The sequence below is a fragment of the Micropterus dolomieu genome, linkage group LG11, assembly GCF_021292245.1.
Source record: "Micropterus dolomieu isolate WLL.071019.BEF.003 ecotype Adirondacks linkage group LG11, ASM2129224v1, whole genome shotgun sequence".
In the NCBI taxonomy this organism is placed as follows: domain Eukaryota; kingdom Metazoa; phylum Chordata; class Actinopteri; order Centrarchiformes; family Centrarchidae; genus Micropterus; species Micropterus dolomieu.
This window is the reverse complement of record NC_060160.1, coordinates 15,863,999-15,881,698: the sequence shown is the minus strand read 5'-3', so window position 1 is coordinate 15,881,698 and position 17,700 is coordinate 15,863,999. Positions and strand designations below refer to the sequence as shown.

Here is a 17,700-nt window from a genome sequence, read left to right as displayed (position 1 = left end):
GATCACTATCTTTATTCTGGACACAGAGATAAAAATGATTGATTATTATCAATCTTTTCATCTGATCTTTGGTAAGATGAAAAAAAGACATTTATAAAATGTTGGAGTATCCCTTTAACGGAGTATATTATGATCGCTCATCCAGGATGGATTTTACTGGCGGGCCATTGAAAAAATTACTCCACCACTGTGACCCGGCTCCTTACCCCAAGGAATCCACAACTCAAGGACTCGAAATAACCCTGACTTTTATTTCATTACTCACTAAAGCAAAGCCTTTTGATTCTCACGGTGGGGAAGTGTTTTTCTTTGAAAGCATCAGTCATTCAGCACAAAGAGAAGGAGGCAGCTTGTTATATTTCAGACTGTGAAGTGGGAGGAAATGAAAGGTGGGGACTGTCTGAAAACACACTTTCTTCTGCAGCATATTTTTCATATCTGAGATTTCAAAACGCGAATAAGTGTACTGGGGGTGTATCAATTTACACTAAATTGTAGATTATCTTATGTTTAGACATTTTAAAGATGTGAAAGATGAAAACTAAGCATTTCAAATTCCTGACAATACAATAAAATAGTTTCCAGCTCAGGCTTCACAAAATGTGCATATAATAGTTACTTCGTGCACTTTAAATATATTTTGTCGATGCCATTGGTAATGACTAATCTGGAACCTCCGGTCAAAGGATTAACAATTTATCATGGATTTTAACTTTAATATAGCTAATGCAAATGGATTACAGTCTGCCAGCAGCCCCATATTCTACTTTAGGACTCTTGTACTGTATCCTGGCCTCACTTAACTCTCCACCCACAGTCACACAAACTGAAGCACTCACACATCTTTTGTTTTTCATGTCGTTTTCACACTCCCACTCTCATCAGTCAAATGGTGCAGATCAAATCACATCAAAAATGATTCACTGTCAGACAAAGGGAAACCTCTTCAGCAAACTGCAAAAGTGCATTTTCAAGTATTACTAATTATTATTATTACTGAAGGGCATGATTTCCCTCAGAGCAGCGTCCTATTCTTCTTCCTGTGATTTTATTAAGAAAAAAAAAATAAAACCTCACCACAGATAAAGCCCTCATCCTCTCCATAAGGACAGTCAGTGTGGAAGTTGCACACTTGGCTCTGGTCGATGCAGTATCCTGAGTTTTTACAGTGGAAAGATTCCCCACATGCCGCATCCAGCTCGATGACCTGGTGTTCTGCATCCCAGCAACCACACAACAGTGACATAACAACAGTTATACAATACTGTATTCACGCATTCTCTATATCATAGAGAACTAAGCCGAACCCACTGCAAAAACAGGATTTCTATATTTAGAAGTCATTAAACCCAGAACATCAACAGAATCGTTAAAGAGAAGATCAACACCTTTCTGTTAAATTTGAGTTAAAGCCAACAGCTGGTTAGCTCGGCTTTGCACAAAGACTGGGATCAAGGGGAACAGCTAGCCTGGCTCTGTCCAAAGATAATAAAATCCAACTGCGCCCACTGCAAGCTCACTGATTGCATAATTTGTTTAATGTGTACAACAACAATAGAAAAGACAATTCACTGTTTTACAGGGGGGTTTGTACTAGACTATTGCTTAGCTGGGAGCAGGAACTTCCTGGAGTCTGCCACATTTAACTCCATCGGCGTATTTTATAAAATTATACCCAAAAGCAATCTATAAGTACAACCAGCCAACCTACCAAACAGACAGTGTTACCTTTTTACAAAGTGTTGAATACACTATAAATACTTACATAATGTCTACTTTTTTATGCCAATAATTTTCAGTTTTTTGGACACTGTTGGAGGTGTTATTTCAATACAGTTTTAGCATTGAGTTCATAGTTAGTGGTGGTCTGGACTGCATTACATTGTCAGGTGTTTCTAATATTCTGCCCCCCTCATGCATGTAAATAGGGAGGACAATGAATTTGAAACAGCTCTCAATATATTGCGGTCCAGCACAACACCTCCTTTGACTAAGACCTCAACAGCAATTCAAATAATGTATTGGTCACAACTCCTGCAACACTTCTAGTATGAAGAACAACTTTATTGTCAGACAGACGTGTTTGGGCTTGTGGCCTTCATCAGAGTTAAATTGGGCTGCATCAATAAAGCCTAAACCTTTTAAGACTGATTTCTCATCTCCATGAACCTTGCAAGTGCAGAAAAACCTGCTCAGTGTCTGTCTTTTTCAGCTGCTGTGGAAGCTTTAAAAATATGTTCCCAGTCTGCATGTTTCCAGTTTAAATAACTGGGCAGCTGGTTTGGTGCTTATGCAAGGAAACAACTGCTGTAGCGTTTGGTTTGAGCAGAAATCAGTAAACAGAGCTCACAACACAGCTCTACAAAACATAATGAACTCACCAGAGTCACAGTCTGTGAGCACCAGAGAGTCAAGGGCCACAGTGGCTCCATCTTTCCCCAGACAGGCAGTGTAGAGCAAGGTAACCTGAAAGGGCTCGTCCACCTGACCAAACACAGTCTCCAGAACCTCCCACTCAGCTCTGCATCAACCAATCAGAGAGAAATATCTTATAAAGTCATCCTTGCAATCAGCATTTAGAGAAGCTTAAAGATATACATTTCCTTCACATTCATTTAAACTAATTAAAAGAACTGTTTAAACATTGCAACTTTTTCAATCCTAAAATTGCCTTTCTCATAAAACATTTGCAAAGGCTTTGTTTGTTTGTTTTATTTGCTTGTTTTGAAACCTGCATTGTTTGTATCAGTTAGAGGCCTTCATCATTTGCTCTTGTAAGTGGCACACTGCTACCTTTAATGGCACAATACTGCAACCATTGTCCATACGCAGTCAGCAGAAGATGTCCATCACATCACACTCCCATAGTTGTGGCATGTACAGTAAGTGCATTCTTGTGCACGTCACCCACAACATACAAACATTACAGCTCATTTCTACCTGACATGCCACAACAAAGCTGGCCAAATACAGCAGCTCTGCTCTTGCAATAGTGTAATTACAGCAACCATAATAGAGGACATGTCCCATATTATTTATTTATCTCAGAATGCCACGCTGATTTCCCTATGAGTTGGCATCTTCACGAAGCTTTACTTTAGTCATTACAAATCCCCCTCTCAGAATTAATTTTGAGGCTGTCATAGCCTCAAAAATACTGCACATTTAGTAGAGTGGGTGAGTAATGTTTGACTATTGGGAACATACAGTGAAATTAAGGTAATGCTTACAATTTAGGAGCCATGTCCATTAAGCCTTTGTTTTGCAGGAAAAATGTTCAATGACTTCTGAGAACAGACAGTTCAGGTGGAATGTCATTATAAAGGTGAAACACATACAGCACTACAGTAAAAGATGTCATATGGGTTGGGAACTGTGCTTTAAAAAGAGAGTGCATCCAGAAGTTATTCTATCTACAGGTTAGCATGGGATAAATAGTGGGCTATACAAAATGAAACCACTGTCTGCGTGTGTCTCATAATGGAATTGCTCAGTCCATTACTGCAAAGACACAAATAAAGCCAATGTACAAACGGATTGCATATGCCCATCCATGCCTCTTCTGTCCTAACCAATTATATCTAAATTCGTTTCCAGAGTCTGCATCTAGAGACATGAATGCTTTTAGCTGCTACAAAGATGGCTGTACTGCAGCCTTAGATCAATAGAAAATACCTGTGCCCATTTTCCAACAATGCACAGGGGACCGCTGTCCCCACACGGTCACAATTCTACAGGATCCTACATGAAAGCTAAAAAAACATTTTCTTTATTTAACTTTAGTACCACAGAAGTAAAATGTATTTGGTTATGTGCCCTTGCTCTGTCTGAAGGCCCCTGTCACCTTTCATTGTAGTGAATCTAAGCCTTCTTTCATCTATTCTGTAGGTTGGACCTCAACTTGACGAGCACTTCAATCAGTAAAGATGCAGGGTTTTCTTTTTGACGCTAATTAAATGGATATGTGCTGCATACATAATATGTACACCAGCACATAAATAACTAGTAAGCACAAACAGCATTGCAGAGGCACGGAGAGTCTGTCCCGAGTGTGTTTGCTGACCTGCGGCCATCACGTCTCCTGCGGTTGAAAACAACAGAGCGAACAGCTGAACCTGAGAGAACTGGCTTGATAAGGAGCGTGAGGTTCCCTGACGCTGGAACGGTCTCATACAAAGCCACTTGCAAGACGCAGTTCCTGCCGCTTCCTGGCAAGACTGGGCTGGTTAAGTGGTACTCACAGCTTCCGGAGACCTCTGCGGCAGGGGAGGAACTTAGGAGAAGGAAGTGCCCTAGGGTAATAAAACTGATTAGAAATTTCATGTTGGACTGGTTTACAGCAGCCTAACAATACTGTCACTCCAGTAAACCATTTGACAGATGCTTTAAAATTAAGACAATTCACAGAGGTATAAGCACAAAATCAATATAAATGTCAAGGGAGATGCAATGGTTCACAGGAGCTTTGAGTAAGTCTGTAGAGCCATTTTCTAACTTTTAAAAATGTGTTCCACAGAAAAAAAAGCATGAGAAATGATTTAGTTTCTCCTTAGTGAGTCCCTGCACGCTTACCATCAGAGCTTCCCACTGAGTGGTCGGTCACAGGCATCATCCCAGCTTGCGCGCTTTCTGGTTGCTGTGGTGACACCACCGACCAGTCACTTTGGTCACTGTGATTAGATAAAGTCCAGAGGCACAGTGACTCAAAATCACAGAAGGTAACTGCAAGACAGGAAGAGGAGAGTGTAGCCTATAACTTCTTTGGGTAAATATTCGAAGATGTGGGAAAAAAATCACAGTGGTTAATGGAAGGACAAAGTGGCATCTTTGTCTTCTATCCAAAGTTTTACAATTAAGTGTTTGAAGAGGGGAAAAACGACAAATTCTACATAGTATTTTGAGCAAATACATGTATTTATACCTGTTGTGAGATGTTTTGATGTACAAAAACATGATTATTTAACAGACTTATTATTGAACTGTGTACAGTCAACAAAACCTTTGAGTTTGTTTGGGTGGGGGGGTGGGGGAGTGGGGGAGTGGGGGGCGTTCGAGACATCATGTGATGGCTGGAGAGGAAACTGCCACTACAGCTAATGTGCCATAGGAATCCCTTTGGGGATAAAGGACAGAAATATGAGGGAAGCACATTGTTTAATCTCTCTTTCATTGAAACCCACTTATATTTCTTTCTGTGACAAATTAACTAAAAATAAGCTTCCTTTGATCACAAATGACCTAAAATATGTAGCTGCTTTGCTTTTTCACTGCCTGTTTTCCTGGTGTCAGCATGCTGCTTGTGCACTGCTTTGTTATTTCAATGTCATCATCTAACAGAGCAATGTTGTTACACGTCAAGTCAAACTTTACTTACTTTAATGTCATTCCTGGATGTGCACTAGTCAAAGTTTCCTCTCTCAGCTTTCCAGTCAAGCCAAATGATGATTATAATGATGAACACAGGAATATTTATTTTTTGTTTGTGTGTGTCAGCACATCAGTAACTACTCTTACATTGGCTGTCATCTTCTGAGCTCAGATGATCTGAGAAGTTCTCCTCCAGAAATCTGTCCAAAAGAGCGTGGCAGGTACTGCTTACTGAGGAGACAAGACAGACAGAGAATGAGAGTAGTTACACTACTTCTTTATAAGGACAAGGCATACACGCATACAGTATTCAAACTGCCATATAATAAAATTTTACTGTCCCCAATCACCCAGTTTAAGACACAACCATTTTGAAAATGTGATAAAATTGTGTTGAAGAACCAAGTATGTTTCTGGGTGGAGGAATGCATGGCTATTTAAACCCTGCCCAAGCTGATAGAAGGAGTTAATAACAACACAGCCTGCAGTTGATGGAGATTCTTAGTATGGATTATTCTCTGCCCTGTAATACACTGGCAAACCTGTCCAGGATGTTCTGCTTTTTCCCTAATGTGAGATGGGTTGGGTGCCAGTGTGGAGGATTTTGGTTTCCAAAATGAGTCAAACAAGAGAAATAAAGCTAAATAAAATGCACTATGTTATTTGTATTTCCTTTTAATGTATTTATTTAGTATGTCATAATTACATTAAAAACATATGTTCAGTGTTAATTATTTAGGCATTTAAAATCTTCCATACTATTTTAATTCAACTGGACCGGGCACCACAGATGGTGCGGCAATTGCCCAGGGGAGAGGAAAGAAAGAGAACCAGGATAAAAGTCATGTTGGCCCAGCTTGGACTTAAGGCTGCTCTTAAAGGTCCAGCCTAGACAAAAAATCTAAGTTGTGCATGTCAGACTTTTTTATGTGAAATGAAAACATATTCTCATCTTCTTGCTGCTATTTATATTCACCCCAACAGCAAATTCAAAAACTGCACTGCAGAATGTTCTGGGTATTTTTGTATATATGTAATAAATAACTGTATATATTGTTTAATTTATATTTTAAAATACATTATTTATTGGTTAGATTCTGTATGTGTAGGGACATGTGTTGTTGTAGTCAAGACCGTCCAAACCGAGACCAAGTCAAGACCAAGACCAGAGTTTTTCGAGACCAAGACAAGCCCAAGACTTTCAGGGGCTGAGACCAAGTTGAGACCAAGACCGAGGGAGGGCGAGACCGAGCCAAGACCAAGACCAGTTCCCCACATTACAGGACACACAATAAAATGTGGAACAAGATCATAGGTACTTCTAAAATTGATCAGAAAGATCCACATTCCCATTAAAACACCCACATACAAACACGAAGAGCTGAAATCAACATAAGCATCTTTATTCAACACTCCTTTTCCATGTTTACCATCGCGGGGTGGGGGGACAGTCGTTAACAGGAACAACACATTTTTAATTAGGGTTATTGGTTGCATTTGAAGCAATACGTTTTACATCCAATCAAAGTTAGAATGTTAGCAAATAAATCAGACAATACAAAATCAATTGTAGCCAAAAATACATTTGCCAGTAAAATATACATGGTTTATTAAATGAAAGACAATGCATAATTACTATAAAATACATGAGTCATTAAAAAGTAAGTAATTTGAAAAAAAAAGAGAAATCATTAAGAATGTCTTTTAAAAAGTCTGCAAGTTTTTATTAAGAGGTTAAAATGTTTAGATAAGGTTTAAGAATGTTAAAAAAGTTGAATTTTGCAGTTCATTTGAGTGTGTATAGTTTGTATGATGTGTACAGGAGACAGCACATGTGAGAAGTATGACAACCTAAGTGATGAGCAGTTAATATGTCAATCGTTGTTTTTCTGTACCCCGATTGGAAAGTATATCGTTGACAACCAATCCAAGTCCATTCCCATGTAAAGGGGTGGGACTTAACGGTAGCTGACTCAGATCCCAGACATCGGAGAACGATAGAGACATGTTCACGCAGTGGATGTAAACAGTAGACATCGTAGGAGAGCAATTTGTTCCTAACCTGTGGTTGACGACCAGTTATCCTGAGTGTTGGACTTTTGTGATCTATGAGAGGTAATTTCAAGCTTGTTTATGTTTATTTGTATGGTGACTGAATGTTACTGTAGCTGAAAAAACGAGTCATGTGCTAAATGCGGTTAGCCGTTAGCATTTGGCTCATAGCCTTTATGTCTGTTGTTATACTGTCAGCTGTGTAATTGAGTAAAAGCGGTTATTTCCAGTTATTGTTACTCTTCATGAAATAGCATATGGACTTGTTGCTTAGCCGTTTCATTTAATTCAGGAGGACACTAGGGGTGGGGCAAAAAATCGATACAGCATAGTATCGTGATATTTGCCATGGCAATACTGAATCGATACACAGACAAAAACTATCAATATTTTAGTATATAAATTGCAGATGGGAGTTTTAACTTTTTGGTACTAGAATAATAAAATTTATTGGAAAAAGGTAATAAATTGCAATATATCTCAATATATTTAAAATCGCAATAAAATCGAATCACAACATAAATATCGTGATAATATTGTATCGTGGGGCCTCTGGTGATTCCCACCCCTAGAGGACACTGGCTGAAAAAAGGGGAAAGTTTCTGTGGACCACGACAGAGGACTGTTTTCCCCTTCCGGTGTGATATGATAGACTGCTGTCTTTTCCTGAGCTGCGTTTCTTCGTTTGCGAGTTTCTGCTGTGTGCTGCCAGAGACCATCGTCCCATTCCCTCACAATCTCATTCCCCTGCTCATACTCAGAGGTAGTGAGTACTAATAACTTTATAACTTTACATGTGCACGTTATTGTATTTTCTGCTTGTGAAACAAGTGAACCGGCCATTGCATGGTTTGAGCCTCAACGATCCAGGCCCGCAACAAGGTTTTGTTTAATTTCAGTTACAAAGACGTGTATGAGTGTGTGTGTGGGCCCACAGCACAGTGGCGGTGTTTGACGCTTACTTAGGTAATGCACTGGTTATATAGAGTCCAATGAAACAAGACATATAAGGGTTTACAAGAGACTTACTAACAAGGGTTTTGTGTTTATTTTCTGAGTATTTTATATTGGTATTTTGATTTGACTATATTCTGTAAAGGTATCATTTTAAGTTATTTTTAGTTAAAAGGGAATTTATGTCTTTTGTGTTACTGCCGAATTAATTAAATAATTGTACTTTTTTCTGCTAAAGCATATTGGTGGTATATTTATTTGGGTTTTCAGAATGAATGCTTTTGCTTACACTGATTAACCAGATACAAGTAATTTGGTTTACAGTATACAGCAAGGAGGAGTATAAATATTACCTTTGTGTTTATCTGATTGGAGGCACCGCCAGTTAAATTTTTCCATTTGAGAGTAAGTGGGTGAAGGTTCCCATCATTTTCTTTTGCTAGAATAATAGTACAGTTTACAGCGCCAAATTATAAAAACTGTACCCAGGGCCCCGCCCATAATGACCTTATACAAAGAAGTTAGTTAACATTATACAGTCACATGGGACGGGTGTAACACAATTTATTGATATTCCCAAAGTTATAGTCTTGACTGATCATGAAATAAAATTCAGAGTCCTCAATGTCCGAGACCAAGACAAGACCGAGTACAAATACCAAGACCATCAAAAAGTGGTCTTAAGACCGGTCTCAAATACTAAAACACTGGGGACATGAAGGGACTACAAACTTTCTCATCATTTTACAACACAAGGTAGTATAATAAATAATAAACTACCTTGATACCTTGTATCTGGATCCCCGAAACCTTCAAATCGAATAGAGATGGGATGCATAAAAGGTAAAATAAAACAATGTTCATGACTGGTTTGTTTTGTGAACATATTGGGTTGGGAAAATGTAATTTCCGCATAGTTTTTGGACAGTTCACATGTAAAGAGTCTCGTTTCCATTTACACTCCACCATTAATGGTCTTTAAACAAAAATTGGCAATATGGAGGCAATTTACCTCTCCTGTACTGTGGTACATTTGATGCCACCCCACATATGAGCCTTTATATGACCTTACTTTTTGACTTATTACTGATATGTACGGAAGTTGGGAGCGGCAAGAGTAAAGGTTGCAGTAAGTATCTTGTTATCCTGGGAAAATAAAGTTGTATATTAGTATTTTAGGAAAACAAAAGGCGATGGATGATAAAAGGTTTTACAGATAAAGGGAATTTTTCAGTGGATGTGAATGTTGTTCTCTGCAAGGGCTCAATTTCTACTGGGAATATGGGGCATGACCCCATCACTTTTCAAAATACCTGTACTTTTAAAGTTTTATTTACTCAATAAACAGTGTCATCCTTATGTCCCAATGTTATAATCCTTATGAGGGAGCCTCTTAGTTGACAAAAATCCTGATCCTGGCATAGGTCACCTTCAGTTATTACCATGCGCTCACAGTAATAAGCTTTATGAGTTACAAGTGCTTTTTTTCTGCCCCAGGTTTCATCTCTCAGGTTACGAAATCAGTATGCTCTAACTGAAGTCAGACAGTCAAACAATGTCTGAAACCCCTACCCCACTCCTACTCCCAACAATTTCTGTAACTTTCCAAAACGGACAGTCTAACATTCACGCCGACTTCACACAGCAATAACAATCGTTCTTTATGCAACTATTTACCGTATGTCACTGTACAACAGTCAAAAATGTGTCATATTTATATAATGTCACCCTCTATGTGATGGCTAGCCCTCACCCTGCCTTTGAGTGTGGCCATGTGGCTTCCGACATGGTTGGATGACAGATCGTACAAACTAGATTGTTTCAAGGATACCCCCCGCCTAATCCTTTAATTGGTCAGGGGTGTATGGCGCTGCAGACACTGACTTTAAAAACAAGTGCAACCACCTCTTTATATTTTTCGGGGAAACAAATAATTTAATCTATACTTTGAATATGTAATGTGGAATTATGATCATATTCTATCAATGTGCTAAAATTGAACATTAATAAAACAGAAAAGGACACTTTTCTGTCTCTCTATTAACATTTATGATACTGCAATTTAAAGTACATTTCATTTGTAATCATTTTGTTAAGACCACTATTCTTAGTGTATTATTTGCTAGATTAATCACAATATTAATGTGATATAAATGCAGGAAATGTCATTATTAATTTATGTAAAAAAAAAAAAACATGACTAAAAACAAACCCACTCTTGGTTCAGTCCTCATAACAGATAGATGGCTACATGAGTTTATCCAGAAATAGGGCCACTGCAGACTGACCAAACACTTACCACAAACAACCAACAGACACGGTCTTGTTCTGAAAGATGACTGAGAGGGAGGGCACTTTACACGTGACATGACATTTAACATACTAACTAGCATGACCAAGTAGACAGTGAGGGAGATGATTATTTTGCAGTGGGTCATCGCAACTTAACCCCTGTAATGGCCTCTGGACAGTGACATTACTGTTCTCTGGAGCCTGTAAGGCAAGGTCTCACAGGTCAAGCAGGACTAATTGAATTATTTAAAGGACAGTTTATTAAAAGCAGTTAGTGATGATAAAGATGGGGGTTATGTATTTGAATGGCAGCCTAGCTATTCATCTGTAAATATGGAATAAAAGCTTTTATGGATAGATTCCTGAATACCGGAAAAATCAATTGGCCCATAAAGAAGGGGATTCAGCTAAAGAAAAAACATTAAGACAATTATTAGTATGAAATAGCAAACCATTTTTTTGGAAATCCCCCTAGTCAAACCTCCTTTCATTGCCTCTCACTTGTTCCTTTGTCTAGTCTGGATTTTAAAAATAAAGGAAAAAATCAGACGATGGCATTCTCTTTTATGAAAAAGAGGGAAGATGCCTCATCATTCGCCAGCAGAGCAGCTAGTTACTTTGAAGACAATCCAGGGTGCTGGCTAACATTTGTGGCTTTGAACAGAGTTTGACTTTGAATTCTGTAAGTTCTGTAGAAAGCAAAGGCTGACTTAGAGTAGTTTCTTAGGACAACGGTTGTATCAATGTATTCACTGTCACAAAAGCTCCAATTAGTTTCCTGAGCTGAAAGCTGCTACTGCTTGCAGTTTAGTTAATTTCAAGGTTGGGGCTTTGAAGTGGAGGTTGCAGATCCTGACCAGCCCAGGAAAGTCATCTCATCTAATGTTCTCTAACAGAAAAGGCAGCAAAATAGCTGGGGCCACTTTACCACTGATATATCAGGCCACCAGTGACATGTCTCCTCTCCTCTCCTATCTCCGACATTCTCATTTTCCGTTTACTCCTTTAAAGGATTTAGTTCACACAAGAGTGAAACTAACACTTTTTTCTAGGAAAAGATTTTTAGGAAAACGGCTCTGAGAATACTGGCTACTTGTCAGGCCAACTAACCCTAAAAGCAGCTCCAGCAGATCTCAGATCAATATTCTGGTGATACGGCCCTGCATTTCACACTTGTATCTCCTAGGCTGTAAGTATTGAATGCATGCCTTTTTGTATCAGTTTCAGCACACATCCGCTCTTCATGTGAAAGTGGTGTCCTGTAAATAAGAATTGACTGAACACAAGATTAAGAGTCTATAGCTATACTGGCAGCTGTGGCTGAGCTAAATGCTAACTTCAGCAACGTAACATTCTAACATGCTCACCATGACAATGTGCTGATGAGGTACAGTGTTTACCAGCTTTACCATTTCAGCTTTGTGTGTTAGCATGCTAACATTTGCTAATTAGCACTACACAAGCTGGATGACAGAATGCCATTAGTTTTGCAGCTATTAAAATACTGGACAAATCAAAATTTTGACCTGATGATGGTGCTACATGAGAAGTCAGAAGAGTATTCCACCGATTATAATTGCACTCCTACAACATTGCCGTACTCATGGTGGACAGGTATCAAAATCGCAGCAGAACCAGGGATATGGTCTTTTTTAATAACATGCATTCTTCTTCTTCAACCTGGTGACTATATTACCTACAATGCAGCACTTCAGTTGGAGATCCACGTGTGTTATGTTAGTAGTAGCTGAAGCCACAAAAGGATTTATACAACTTGTATAATATGTACTACATTTACATTCATTCATTTAGCTGACGCTTTTATCCAAAGCGACTTACAATTGCTATTTATGTCAAAGGTTGCACACCTCTGGAGCAACTAGGGGTTAAGTGTCTTGCTCAGGGACACAATAGTGGATGGGTCACAGTGGGAACTGAACATAGGTCTCTCACACCAAAGGCATGTGTCTAATCCAGCCATCACCACCCCTGTGCTGTACTATGCAGTAGTACACATAAACAAACACGTGCAAAATCGAGTTTGGCTTTAAGGGTTCCCTTAAGTGATTACAATTCATCCTGAAGGGAACATGAATGTTTGTAGCAATTTCAAGACAAGACATTTGACTCAAAACCACAAATGTCAACTTTATGGTGGCACTAGTGAAGAGATCACCAAAGTATTTAGGATTCATGTCATGATAATTTGTGAAATAGTCGTTTAGATATGCAGCTAGCGTGGCTTAAAACAAGACTGAGACTATTGTATAATGAACACTCAATGAAGATAGGGATACTGCTTCCTTTACAACAGCGCTACAACTCACTACTGGCAAACATTTGAAGATGATGAGGAGTGCTGCATTGCTTTTTCACCTAGTGAAAGTGTAGAAATGAGACATGTTGCCAATAGAAATAAAACATTTCTAACAAATGTATAGTTGAAATATGGAAGACTAAAAGGCCAAGTAGTTTATGCTGAGTCATCTGCTGAGGTTGAAGCTTCATCTCTCTCCAATTACTTAACAAAGTCCTGATCCCCTCAAATCCCTTATGAAGACACATGGCAGCTGACTATAGAGACATGAAGCATCCAATGACAACTTCACTGCATCAAGTGTAAAGACAGATGGAGGCTTAGAAGAGGATTCATTGACAAGGAAAAACACAAACATGCTCCTGAGGGGAACTTCAAAGGTAAGGCTTCACAAAATATTCATCTCCCATAATAAAAGTGCTCAGTGGCTTATACTGCAAATAGTTCACCCTTATCCTTGTTAACATAGCTTTTGAGCTTGAACCTTTGTAATTTCTTGCAAGTGTGCGGTTATGAGCACATTCAAGTGTGAACGCTCTACTTCATTTGTGAGGGTGCCTGAGAAAGAAAAAAAAGAGCAACACACGCTGAAATCAAACAAAACTCTCACACACAAACATTTGCCCTCCACTGAGAGGAATCAACTTGTGACGCCTCAGACAGAAAAGGTGTGATGAATACAGAATTGTTGAACCTAAATTAATGTATTTATTACTGTAGTGGTGCCAGGAAACAGATTCCTGAGGCTGCACACGGTCTGCAAGATAAACCCCTTTTTCACCAGCCAAGATATATCCCTCAGGCTCCCATGAGGACAAGGTCATAAAGAGGGGGGCGTATGGCTCTTCTTAGCTATCTTCTCTTCTTCAATAAACACCACAATCCAGTCAGAACCAGTTTCCAAAGCTTTCGGAGACATTTAGTCAATGAGATGTCTGAAAATTGGCTGGGGAAGCTGATAACTGAACAACAACTGGTTACAAAAGATGAGGGCAGTGTTCTCTTGGGATACAGATGGTGCAACAGCGATACAGAGGTGATGTAAAACTGTAAAATTACAGCAATAGCCACTGCTGCCGTTCATCGCTGCCATTTTCCAGAGCTACTGAGGTAAGAGTACATGGGTAGATGCTGCACTTTTATGTGCAGTATCATTCACAAAGTATTTTCAGTGGAGAACATTGTAAAGAGAGACAGAGCTGTGAAATCACCAGGCTGCCGGACAGATAAACAGTAACAGAGAGGTTCACTGACCCTGCCATGTTTACACACAGCCAGAGAACAGAGAAAACACACTTAATAAACAGCACATTACAATTTATTTGCGGTTATTGTTATGGAAAGTTGCTCCTCCGGGGTGGAATCCTCAAAGTAGCTTTGACAGTATGTTCATATAGTATATCAAATTAGTTATGACTCAAGCAGCAGTTGAGATTATGGTGTTTCTGCCTGTTATTTATCTGGTGCTTTATCAGAAGTAAATAAGCATATTTTCCAAAACTATTTCTTTAAGATTAAACCTTGTATTGAACAATATCCTCGCAGTTTTCCAGTATATTAACGCAGTGAACATGGATCTTGTTTAAAATTCAAGAATATGATTTCCGAGATACATGGCAGGGGAAAGAAAATGAACAATGAAAATAAAGGATGAAACCCCAGTACTCTCATCTTCACAAAGAAAGCTCTCCCAGTGACAGAGCCTGGATAATTAAAAAAAAGAATATGACACTGCTAGGCAAAATGGGAAACTTCATTTTATCTTTTACTGGAAAAGCAATTTGAAATCCTTTTAACAGGAATGCACGCCTGTTTCAGAAACAAGGCTCACATGGGTTGATTGTTTGTTTTTTAAACAGCTGGGTCCAATCTCTGTTAGCCCAGTTGAAACAAATTCAGTTTAATGTCCGTTTAATGTTGACACATCACATTTAGACATAAATCTAGGAAATATGGTTGTGTCCTCAAAATGATATGGTCCTTTTAAAGTATTACTGCCTACATGCCAGTGTCAGCGCAAGACTACGGCAAGATGAGAGGAAGTGGACATTCACCTCGGATGCAAATTCAAAAAATGCTCTGTGGAATGTCCGGGGTATATGCGTATATGTATATATGTCTGTAAATAACTGTATATATTGTTTTATTTTATTTTATATGTTACCATATTTTAATATAGGCTGACACATAATTATATGTTGTGTCTGTGGCATGAAGGAACTACAAATTCTGTTTTATTCTACTAATAAACAACCTTGTACCTTGTACTAAAGTAGTAGACACCGATTTAACATAAGATTATTTATATTTACGTTTAAATTATGTTTGCATATTACTTTTCCCGATGACATTGTAGCGAGAAACATAATTGCTGCCTGGATTATGTTCACAGGCAAGGTTTTTTAAAGTGAATAACGTTTATTTAGGGAGGTCGGTGGGGTAGATGGTGACTGTACAAATCGCAGGTCCAGGGTTCACTTCCAAACTCCCATCGTGGGTTAGCCTTAGGCAACAAAAACACTGGTTACGGTTAGGGAGAGATCATGGTCTCAATTTAATGTTAATAAACACATGTCTCAAGTCACTGCAGACTTTTTCTGTATTTAATCAGCTCACAGGCTTTCCCTAACCTTAAACACATGCTGTCAGTGCCTCAACATAACCACTAAAAAGTTTTAATAATACTGTAGTCACTATGAGTGGACACTGAAATATATTGTCAGTGAACATTTAACTGATACATTCAGTATCAATACTAATACCCAACAGTGATAACAATGGGTCATAATGCTATATATGTTGACCCCTCACTGGATTAACTGGAAGTAATTTTTAGTGTGAACCCCTCTGTCTGGGTTTCTCAATATTCTTAGGGACCCCATGTGGGTCACTTAATAAACAGATGGGGTCTTTGAGATATCGAGTGATGTTTGAAAAAATATTAATTTATTAGCAATGTGTGTGTAACTCACACCTCCATTTATGTCTCTGATTGTTTTACGTCACCACAGGGTTTAAATTTTGGTAACATCAGAGACAAAATGTGCAGCTCACAGCATGTTAATCTTCCTTCCAGAACGGAATGGCTTGTTTTTACCGCCGTTTGAGACATTATCAGTCAGAAACGATTCATATTCATATGAGGGAGCTTTAACTGTAAAAACAGCAGTGTAATCATTTCAGTTGAGGGTTTATTTTTTTAAAAGCAATGTGTAGCATTTGAAGCTTAAACTAAACCTCTAACCTAAACTTTAAACAAATTGATGTTACATTTCATATTCCAATCTCTCATCTTCCTGTCACACAGTGGAAAATACATTTGTGCTCTTGTCTGCGCTCAGAGACTCATCCAAAAGAAGCAAACACTGCTATCACCTCCCAAAAACCTCATCTATCAAGCTCCAGACACGCGCACACTTATATCTGGAAACTATTTAGCACATACCAGCACAACCTTGAACCATAATTCTACTTTCTTCTAGTAATTGTATGTCAGTCATCTGCAAGGCCATTAGAAAACTCTAAACTCTCTCTAGGCCCCCAAATTGGCCTTAATGGGTCCAGAGGTGTTTTGTGGGTAAACAGAATTAACATTTAGGCAACTTGGGAACAACAGCTGACAAACTTCATTATTACTGGAATATAAAGTAAATACTCTGCCTTTGCTCTGTTATGTTCACCATTATTTAAATGCACTTTCTTCAGTGCTTTCCAAAACTATATGTTATGACGAATAAACAGACAGCAGAGAGTTGAAAACGTCTCGGGTTACGTATGTAACCCTGGTTCCCCGAGAAGGGGAACGAGAGACTGCGTCGGTTACGACACTATGGGAACGCCTCTAGGCGAAGCAGGTCTGAACGTGAATGAAATCACTCCAATCCTATTGGCCTGTTGCTAGAACGGTAAGGTGTGACGGAATAACCGGAGGAGTATAAAGCACACCTGTACACACTCATCATTAGCTTAAACTATGAAGCAGGCGCTTCAGGCGGGGAGAGAGGTGCGGCGGACCGACGCAGTTCGAGTTCCCTCGAAGGGGAACGTCTCGGGTTACGTATGTAACCCTGGTTCCCCGAGAAGGGTTACGACACTATGGGAACGAGATACCCACTAAACCGTGCCGAAAACCCCGCCTGCCCCTGTGTGCAATAAAAGTGGCACTACTAAGAGGAGAGCGCACGAGTGCCAGGTGCCGAAGAAAGGTCAAGACTGTAAAACCGAATGAATGTGTGCGGAGTGGCCCAGCCAGCCGCTAAACAACATCCTGCAAGAGGCCCCGGAAAGGAGGGCTCGAGAGGCCGCCTTGCCTCTGGTAGAATGAGCCCTCACAGCCACAGGTGAAGGCAAACAGCGCACCTGATAGGCCAGGGAAATAGTCTGAACAATCCAGTTGCTAATAGTATGTTTGGATGCAGGGAGCCCGGCCCTGGGAGACCCAAAACACACTAGCAGCTGGTCAGCCTTCCTCCAACGGGAGGACCTCAGAGTGTAAATACTCAGTGCTCTGACAGGGCAGAGCAGATGAAGTCTCCCGTCCTCCGCCGTCACATGAGGTGGAGGATGAAATGCCTGCAGCACTGTGGACCCTGCCGCACAAGAAGGCACTTTAGGGATGTATCCTGAACGAGGGTGCAGGATAGCCCTAATATTCCCCGGGGCAAACTCCAGGCTTGCGGGGAAACCGAAAGCGCTTGGAGCTCCCCCACCCTCCTCAG

At 39.6% G+C, this 17,700-nt stretch overlaps 1 protein-coding gene across 1 annotated transcript in view; it reads right to left on the bottom strand.

Annotated features, from left to right (window-relative positions):
* Positions 1–17,700, bottom strand: part of ltk (leukocyte receptor tyrosine kinase) — an 80,082-nt gene that overhangs the window by 40,177 nt on the left and 22,205 nt on the right. Inside the window, exons 2-6 of the mRNA XM_046062127.1 lie at positions 5,515–5,598; positions 4,573–4,722; positions 4,064–4,292; positions 2,382–2,521; positions 1,078–1,215 (exon numbers count right to left, since the gene is read on the bottom strand). Of these exons, the coding sequence (XP_045918083.1) occupies positions 1,078–1,215; positions 2,382–2,521; positions 4,064–4,292; positions 4,573–4,722; positions 5,515–5,598 (741 nt within the window). The remainder of the gene's footprint in view (positions 1–1,077; positions 1,216–2,381; positions 2,522–4,063; positions 4,293–4,572; positions 4,723–5,514; positions 5,599–17,700) is intronic.